Source organism: Hydra vulgaris, chromosome 09, assembly GCF_038396675.1.
Source record: "Hydra vulgaris chromosome 09, alternate assembly HydraT2T_AEP".
Lineage (NCBI taxonomy): Eukaryota > Metazoa > Cnidaria > Hydrozoa > Anthoathecata > Hydridae > Hydra > Hydra vulgaris.
The window spans coordinates 49,136,853-49,147,500 of NC_088928.1; the positions used below are offsets into that span (position 1 = coordinate 49,136,853).

At 28.1% G+C, this 10,648-nt stretch overlaps 1 protein-coding gene across 1 annotated transcript in view; it reads left to right on the top strand.

Annotated features, from left to right (window-relative positions):
• The first annotated feature begins 7,021 nt into the window (after positions 1-7,021).
• The window catches only part of LOC136084840 (uncharacterized), a 6,515-nt gene continuing 2,888 nt past the window's right edge, over positions 7,022-10,648 (top strand). Inside the window, exons 1-2 of the mRNA XM_065805958.1 lie at positions 7,022-7,162; positions 8,540-8,592. Of these exons, the coding sequence (XP_065662030.1) occupies positions 8,541-8,592 (52 nt within the window). The 5' untranslated portion in view covers positions 7,022-7,162; position 8,540. The remainder of the gene's footprint in view (positions 7,163-8,539; positions 8,593-10,648) is intronic.

Sequence of the window (10,648 nt, forward strand, 5' to 3'; positions counted from 1 at the left end):
TACTATTTATTCAAATGAATGGTAAAAATAAAACGTTTATTCAACCGATTGATACGTTAAGTTTTTAATATCACTATTAACAAACAAAATATTTTCATTTAAATAACATCACATTTAATAACATAATTAATTTCAACTGCCATAAAAAATAAACTAAATTTAACAACACAAATGCACAGACAAAAATATATATTAGATTATATAAATACATATATATAATATAAATATAAATTAAAAATAAGGCAAAAAGTAGCTTCAGAAATGCTTTTTTTTATAAGACTTATTTTATATAATTATTTTATATAAAATAAGTCTTATAAAAAATATATAAAAAAAGTTTTATAACTTTTTTTTGAATGAGCCGGATAAAATTTCTCACTCCCGCAAAAACAAATTGTTTTTACTATAGACATAGCTCCGGCGTTACCGCACCGGCTGTAAAAAAATTACGGTAAAATGTGATAAATCGCAGTGCAGAAAGTGCGAAAAAGTAATTAAGTTGTCTCAAGTTAGCACCAGTGGAGTTAAAACTCACTTAAAGTAAGTTATTTACTCTTACTATAATTTTGTATATTTAAACCACTGATCTCAACATATAACTGGATAAAATTAAAGCCAAATATGGCCTCCCAAGATCTTACCGGTGAACGATGTAAACCTTAAAAGACTTTACAGTAATGTGAAAGAAAATAATTAAACAGAGATTTGAAAAAAAAAACAAGACAATGAAATAAATTTTTAAAAAGTTTAAAGAATTGAAATAACTTAAATATTTGGACAATTAAAGAGATTATTTAAATGTTAAAGTTTAAAAAAGTCGATATTCTTAAAATGCAATTTACGATTAAAATAATATTTATGTGAAAATTTATGTTCTTTTAAGTTGTTAATTACCTAATGCATTATGTTAGAAAGTCGATAACATAACTGCATGGTAAGCGGCAGTGGTGTCTACCTACATTTTTAACAAATTTTACATTTTCAATAACACAACATGTAGTTGTGTTACTAACCTTCTAGCACAAGCATTGGGTAGTTAAGAACTAAAATGTACATAAATTATATAGCAAATGCTAAGTATTTTAAAGTTGAGATATCTGCACAATCTATCAAACACTTTTACCTCACTTCTATAAAGCAAACTGAATTAAAACAAACCAAAATTAAAACTCGTACGTAGTTTTATTAACAAATTCTTTTTTATTTGATTATAATTATTCTAAAAAACGAAAAACAGAAAGTTAATATACAACAATTTATTGTAAAAATATGTTTTGTTAAATGAAAAAATATTTATATTTGAAATTTATGTAAATATGTAATATTCTGTTGTTTTTATGAAAAAAATCTATTGCTAGACAAAATAATAGATTTTAATTTGAAACTTATCAATATTCGAGCTTAAGATATGAAAGACCATATCTGGCTTCAAAAATTTTTTTCCGTGTATGCTATCCAGGTACATTTTAAGATCAGTGATTTTAAACTCCAGTAACTTTGCGTAAACGCGGTAAAATGCACAAAAACCCGGAGTTTCTGAGTAAAATGAGAAAATTTTTTATAAAAAAATATATTTTAAAATACTCAAAACACACTAATATGCCTTGTGGTTTATGTTTTTACTTTTTATGAACTATCTACTACTGAAAAATTGTAACTCACACCCTTTTAAACATATAGTTTCACTATTTTCTTTTAGATCCTGCAGTCCGCTATCTATTTACCAGATGCAAAAGTCGTTAATAAAAATATAGAGAAGAAACTTCAAGAAAAGGGGAATGCTTAAACAGAGACTGACAATCCCAGTACTATCAGAGGTTATTCTGGTCCTATTAATAAAAACAAAAGACTTGATTGCCTCCCCCATGGTGCATCATCAAGTCACCAAACAAAAATGGACGACTTTACTGAAACCATATAGTGGTCTTCACAAAGTGCACAACAATTAGAATTTGATATTATCCTAACCTTTGCACTAGTTCTCTCTCACCTCCCGTTTCACGTTATTGAAACTGCTGGCTTTAAAATGCTGCTGAATTACCTTTGTCCACAAGCCAACCTTGTCTAAATACAAGTTGCTAATGATTTATCGCAACCTAAGACGTGATGTAAAAATGCAAATTGAGAGAGACATCCCAAAACGCATTGCAAAACGGAAGCTTTCACTACAGATTGATGGATTGCAAGAAATGGTGATCCCTTTGTCTCTTTTACATCGCATTATGTTACCAAAGACTTTGAACTCAAAAACTTTTCATTGGATTACAAAAACTTTATTGGAAGAGATACAGGGGTTTTGCTTGCACAAAGAATAGACCACATGGTTTCTCAAGTTCCTGGTCTTCAGAGGGAAGACTTTAATAAAGTGAGTGTTACAGATGCTGCAGCCCACAAAAAAAAAAGCAATCAAGGAAAGCAAAGAGATCAGTGATCATTTAATCTGTGCTGAGCATCTGCTCAACACTTGATTAACAAAGGCTGTACAAAAATCAGAAGAAATAATGCTATATTTAAGAAATGCAAAGAACTTGCTCAAAGGACCCACCAAAGTTCATTCGACTGGCGAGACATCAGTAAAGCGTGTGAGGAAGCAAATATCTATATTTGCTTCCACGCACCACACACCAGTCAAGATCACCCTGCCATTAGTAGCGAGATAGAATTCTAACTTTATGATGCTTAATTCAATCCTCAGATTGAATTAAGCATCATAAAGTTAGAACCAGATCTTCAATGTTTGCTTCCGGATGAGTTTGAGTTTAATAGTATTTTCCACACTTTACCGTTTCTGACAAAATGTAAGCGATGCTCTGATTCCTGGTTTCCTTTAAAATAGGCGACTATGCATAAAGTTCAAAAAGACATATTAAATCTCCACTTGCTTTGCAAAAAAACTGTAAATGACGTTAAAGAGCGTGACCATCAAGTTGCAGATTGCCTACACAACTTCATGGAAAAACTTGAGAAATGTTTACCTAATAATATCGTATGAGTCAAATGCTATAATATAGGTTTACTTCTGAACCCATATTATAGAAAATATACACTCAAAAATATTGCAAACAGTGAGGAAGGGAGGGTAACCGCCATCAAGGAATTGGTTGACACTCAACCACAATCCAATGCTACGAGTCATTGGTTGATAATCGTACTTCGCTAGAAACATCAGATCTTGACTATGGATCAAGTAAACCTTGAGTTTTGGAAAAATAGGAGGCAGATTTCAACGCAACGCCCTGGGACTTCGCAGTCAAGCCAATCAAAACTCATCCCACACTTGATGCTTGAATTTGAAAAGTATGAGACTATGGCCTTATCTGAAACGGATATGAATGCTTTGGAATGGTGGAAGTAAAATAAAAATGAGTTACCTTTGCTTGCTGGTCTGGCTAGAAGTAACTTGGCAATACTTACAATTTCTGCTTTATGAGGATGTTTTCAGTAGAATTTAGGACAGCAACAACAGCTACAGTTAGATATTCAAGAGATTCAAAGGACTCTAACTTAACAAAAGGGTATGATTGGACTCAACGTGAAGACTAAACTCAAATGTCTCTTTGTTTGATCGAATGACACTCCAGGAAAAATTAAGTTGAAGCAAAAAAGCAAAATTAATTAACATAATAAAGTCAAATTGGAAGGGAAATGAGAAAAAAAAGTACAGAGAATCTAAGCTTGCAGGTATTTTATTAGAGGCAGATGATGAATCATCTGATGATTAATATTTTATTAATAACTTATTTGTGTAAACTGTAAATGTAAAATTTACTAGTAGAAATACAAAAAGTTATTTAAATAATTCATGTTTTGTTTTTCAGTAATCAGCAAAATAAGCGGTAATTTGTGGTAAAAGGCGGTAAAAAGCGATAAAAACGGTAAAAATTGATAAATGCAGTAAAAAGTGATAATGCGGCAAGTTTGCGTATTACGCAATATTGCCGCGGTAGTCTCGCATTTTTACGCATTTTGACGCGTCTTGCGCAAACTTACGCTTTTTACGCATTTAACGCAAAGTTACACATTTTTACAATTTTATTATTGTAAAATGATTGACAATATAATTGGTTTAAAAAAAAATAGTTTACATAACTTCCGGGTTATATAGCAACATAATTGAGAAAAAAACAAAAAGATTATCTGTTAATTTAAATAACTAGTGCGTCATAAATCCTATTGTTGTATGGGGCTATAACACCAAACGTTTATAAATTCTCGGTCGACCAACCATCAACCGACCATCACATGACAAATGACCACGCCATTAACTTCCAACTATAAAATGCAAAATAAAAGATTTATGAAAAAATTATGTTTACTTTTGAAATCAAAAATGATTGTACTACACCTTCGAACATTGTGTGCAATCCTGTCTGCTTCTTTTTGCTACCTTTCTAACTCGACTACTTCTGTCTTTAACTCTAAAATATATTCGTTCTTCCCAAACTCACCTCACTATCGGTCCGTTGAGCGAGTTACGACGCTCCTTTAGGAGCTGAACTTGTCTTTGCGGGCCTTGGTAATGTGGCCTCAATATGGCAATTAGTTGGAGGAGGATCAACCACAATACCAAAAATGATTCTATTTTAATACTATTTAAAAAAGGGCACTTAACACGTTTGCTGCCAAACCTGTTTTTGCAAAGGCGTTATTACATTTCCAAGCAGTAAATTATGCGATATTAAATTTCTACCGAAGCTTTTTTGCGTGGCTTTATTCTCAATGCCAAGGTTAGATATCAACATTTCAATAATTAATATTTTTCTACCAAACATAATTTATTAATTAAAGTATTTTTTATTCTGAATTTAAAGGAGAAAAAAAAAATAACTACGAGTATACTCGTACTTTGCACTAGAAAAGAAATTTTTTTAGCCAGTGCCAAAGTATGAGTATACTCGTAAGGCTAAATAGAAAGATAGAAGAGACAAATGATTAGCAACATGCATTCATTAGAGATGGTTGAAGTGACGAACAGAAGAGGTGTAAAGAAACTTAAACCCAATATAGTTCGAGATTATAATAAAGGCATGTCAGGAGTTGATCGAGCTGATCAAATTCTATCTTATTATGACTGTCTTAGAAAAAGCGACAAGATGGTATAAAAAAGTAGCTATTCATATTTTTGATATATTTGTATTTAATGCTTACTGTCTTAACTGCAAGTATGGAACAGATAAAGCAATCTCCCTGTTTAAATTTTATGAAATGATTGTTACCAATTCCTCGAGTCAACAACAACAAACTTCATTATTTGGCAGCTATACCACCAAATGAAGTGAAGAAATTGCCCACAAAACCTTGTCGTGTTTAATCTAAAATAAAACGTAAGGAAACACGCTATTAATGCGTTGAAAAAAAAGGCCTCCGTTATGTGTTGGCGAATGTTTTAAAATATACCATGTCGAATAAAAGGTTTTTAAAATAATTTTCAAGAAAAAAAACCTTAATACTAAACATATAATACTTTTATATATTTTAAGATTGTTATATCATTATCCCGATTTATATAAAACACGGGGGATTTACGAAGTACAAGTAACTTAGTTATTTCTAAAATCTATTCTAAAGTTAAAAAAAAAGATATTAAATGAATTAACATAGCTAAACATTGTTAAAATTAAATTTTTATTAGGTTAGTTAAAAATTGGCCAACAACGAGTATACTCGTAGTTAGCCAATTTTTTACGCACGCATTCTACAAGAAACTCGTAGTTGGCCCGAAAATAGCTTTTTTTACTACGTGTATACTCGTAGTTGACAGCAAACGTGTTAATGTATAAAATTGTTGTGAGGGGTTTAGTGTCACTTTTTCGTTGTTTTGAGTGACTGTGCATTGTAGTAATTAGTCTAAATTAAAAACTATAAAAAAAAGCGTAATAAGCGTGTTTATCTTTTCTCTCCATTACCAGCCCCTACTTTCCAAGTGACCGTTAAAAGCACATGCAATAAAATATATAGAATATATTTGTGTGTATATATATATATATAAATATATATATATATATATATATATATATATATATATATATATACATATATATATATATATATATATATATATATATATATATATATATATATATATATATATAATATATATATATATATATATATATATATATATATATATATAGTATTATTATTATACCGTATAAAGAAAAAGGAGTTTTGAAGAATTACAAATAAAAAAATATTTCTGAGGAATGTAATCAATTTTTTAGTTATTAACAGTGTTATAAATAATAAAATATAACTTTTTTTTGTTAAAGAAAAGTTTTTCTATAGTATCTATAGAAAAACTTTTCTTTTCAAAATATTAGGGACCAATCAAATTTTTACCCTTAAAATAATATTTTGTTCAAAAAAAATTTTAAACCCAGTGTTTTAGTATTATATAGAACAAAGAAAAGGGTTAGGAGCACGTTTTTTTCAAAAACGTTGTTTTAAGAGTCACCCTACTTGCTATATGTTTATGGAATATATATTTTGAATTGAAGTATTTCACTTTGCATTAATATACAGAACATTTTTCATATATAAGTTAAAAAAACTCAATAACAATTCTTTATTTTATATCGTTAATACCTTTGTAAACTATTTTTGAGTTTAGCAGTTCAAGGGTTAGGTACTTAATTGTCTCATCGTTAATGCAGCACTTGTCGTACTCAAAAAAATTGTTCTATAGTTACATATACGTCATGTCTTATAAATTTGCGCAAAGCAATATATCATGTAATTAAAAATAAAAATTTAATTACTAGAGTAGAACCGATGCAGAAAATGCTTTTCTTTGTTTTATTGAAAACGAATTGTGCCGATCATGGCTGATTTACTGTTCATTTATCCCGTTTAATTAATGACTATTGATGTCAATTGAAATAAAAAATTACTCATCATGTCAAAATGTCATTAATCCAATTTAGGACTTTATCTGGATGGATCTTATCTAATGCAATTTAGGACTTTATATTTATCTGTTATTTAACCAATTGCATCAAGAGACGTCATCAAAATTATAGTATAACTTGACATATTCATCAACGCACACCTATACTTAAAATCATCTGGTAGCAAAAGGTTGAAGAAGTTACTCTTTGAAATTTTTGTTAAAAGACACGTCGAAGTAGCAAGATTAATCAATCAGTTGCGGTAAAGTTGCAAGGTAATTATAAACTTGATACTCATTTAAATGCACATATTTTAAATTGTAGGTTGTTTGGTGTAAAAAATTAAAATTCCGAGCACCAAAATCATTAAACAACTTTGTATTAGAGTAAATAGTATTAGAATGACACATTTGGACAGTATGACACTGGGAAACCAGAAAAAAAAGTTATATTTTATTATTTATAACACTGTTAATAACTAAAAAATTGATTACATTGCTCAGAAACATTTTTTTATTTGTAATTCTTCAAAACTCCTTTTTCTTTATACGCTAAAATAATAACTTCAATTGAGCTATTAAAGTTTTCGATAAACATTTATTTTGCCGTATTGAGCAAGTATAAAAAGCCACAGTAAATAAACAGACCGGAAGTATATGACGAATAAGCTAATGGAAGAAGGCAGAATTGTATCAAAAATTACCTGCTCGAAAAAATTATTAGAGTCGTTAAAAAACTGACAGAAACTATTATTAATGATAAAGATAAAAATTATAATTTTCTGAATTATGTCGAAAAGTATTTATTTCGAAATTCACAAACGTAGATTACCTTAAACAATAAATACCAACTTTACAATACAAACAATAAAAACCTTTCACAGAAAATATAGAACTTTATCGAAAACAAAAAGTATGGAAAAAATTGGGAAAATGTTATTTTGATAAACTGACTGATAAATAGGTAGAACTTGCAGGAAGTGCTGCTATATCGAATGAGTGTTTGGTTCGGGCAAGCAAGTTATTAATTATTATTCAATTTTAATTATATCAATATTACTCATTTTCTGCAAATTTCAAACTTAGATGTATTTTAATTATTTTCAACTTAATCTGCCAGATATTGCGGCGACTGGAGGCTGGGAACAAAATGGCCTTTTAACTTCATCTCCTCCCCGCCCCTCTTATCCCAAATAATCAAAATTTTAACGTCAAGGAATAAAAATGAAATAAAATTCTAAATAAATTACTTTTTTTATTATTGGAAATTAGGATTCTCAAAATAGACACAACAATGACACCGTTCTTAAAATTTTATTTTAGACTTTGTTTTTATATAGATATATGTTTAAAAACACAAAATTCATCAGTTTTTTAAATAAATCTCGAGGGAATTAAAATGATTTTAATCCATGTTACAATTGCGAAAAGTGATTCTGTAATTATTGTTTTATTAATTACGAAATTAGAATATAAAAAATTTAAAATAAGTTATAAAGGATATACAATAATTATTAGGAAAAGTTTAAAAAAAATAAAAAAATTAGGTGTCTTATTTTAATTTGACGTCACTAAACTCTTATCATCATAGCTAACGTTTACGTAAGAAAATTAATATAAACAGCTAACAAAAATTTTTAAAAATATGTTTAGAATGAAGTATTCATTTGGTTTCTTGTTTGTGTGCTTATTTTCATTTTCAAAAGGTAAACTTTAAATTTTGAAACATTTTCTCTTTTAAATTACAAGTATTTTAAAGAAATATATTTAAATATTCTTAAAATTAACTTATATATATATATTTATATATATATATATAAATATATATATATATATATATATATATATATATATATATATATAAATATATGTATATATATATATATATATATATATATATATATATATATATATATATATATATATATATATATATATATATATATATTTATATATATATATATATATATATATATATATATATATATATATATATATATATATATATATATATATATATATATATATATATATATATATATATATATATATATATATATACGAAGGACTTAATGAAAGTCCGATTGTGCTGGCTCAACTTTGCAGGCTTCTTTCAGTTTCTTCTATTTTATTAAAATTTATGTTTCATGAAAATTTTACCATGTACTCAAAATATTTCAAGTTATGTACTTGCGTGCATGCAAGTACATAACTTGAAATATTAACCGACGCATTCAACAAAAAGCATGAAAAACTAACCGACGCATTCAACAAAAAGCATGAAAAACGTGTTTTGTCAAATACAGTAAAATACATTACTATACATACAAACATACATACATACAAATACAGTAAAATACATTAACTAAGAAAAAAAGATCGGTGTAATGCAGCTGTTGAAAAACCAGTGTTGACGACCAGAGATCGGCTCATAAGATTGTAAGGAGAGGTCTAAAAAGAGATTTGGGTGGTCTTTAGAGAGTTGGAAGCAAATAAATTTTAGTGATAAAAGTAACTTTGAAGTAATAAACAGAAAAAACAAAAATCTTGTTAAAAGATTTAAATTAGGAAAGTATAGTAATAGTTTTGTTGTACCGAGGTTGCAAAGTGGCGTTGGGAGTGTTGGTATTTGAAAAAGCTTTAATTTTATTGGAATAGGATTGTAAAACATATATACAGGTCGAATCAAACAAAATACTTATATAGAGACGCTAAAGAACTACATGGTTCCATCAGTGGACATGCTGATTGATCAAAACAAATGGTAACATTTTAACAGGATTTGGCACCTGCACTCGCAGCTCGTACAGTAAAAGCATGGATGAAACAAAATAAAGTTAATTCATTTAACATGATCAGCTCACCAGACCTAAATTCAAATAATTAGTAAAGGTGCCAATACGATCAATAAATAGTCTCAAGCAAGAATTAGATACCATTTGGAGATGAGTTCCAAACAAAATATGCAACAATCTTTGTAAAATTGATGCAAAAAAGCTCTTGGGAGACATTTTAATACTAGCTTAAATGTTTATATTGCCATAATTATTTTTGTTGAATTGAATTTTTATATATAGTTTTTTTATTAATATTTTTTGTTATTTTGTACGATAACGCTTTTGTAAACAATTTTATGTTTTAGTACATTATCCAAGGTGCAAGGTTTCTTTAAAAATGTTTTTTCTTGCAAAGAAAAGAAATGCGTTTGATATCTTCTTTAGTTTTTATTTTATGGTGGTTTAAATATGTTTTAGGTATAAAAAGTTTACTGCCTATATTTTTGAAAGCACTGTATAACTATTGCAAAACATGCAACCCCTCAAACTTTGTTACATAAAAACCATATCTTTTATGCATAACTGTCATATCCAACAAACAAATAAGTTATATTTCTCAAGCCATTATGTATTTATTACTTCAAATATTGCTACTTAGTGTGTGTACATATGAGTATTCTTTTTGTGTGTGCGCGTGTATGTCGGTAATTGGGTAAAAAAATAAGGCTAAAATTTTGTCTTAACCTTTTAGCAAAAGAATGAAAAATATTTATATGGATAATGCATTTTTAAATAGTTTTGTTAGGGATTTTTTCAAATATTTTTTTCTTACTAAGTTGAAAACTCTAGTAAGAAAAATGTCTAGCTTCAACCATATAGCCCTAGTTGGTTACTGGGCTTGTTTTACTTTATTAAACTTTATTCTATATATAAATTTTTATACTATTTCGTTGCTAAACTTATTTTTTTTAGTCAATTTTTTTGC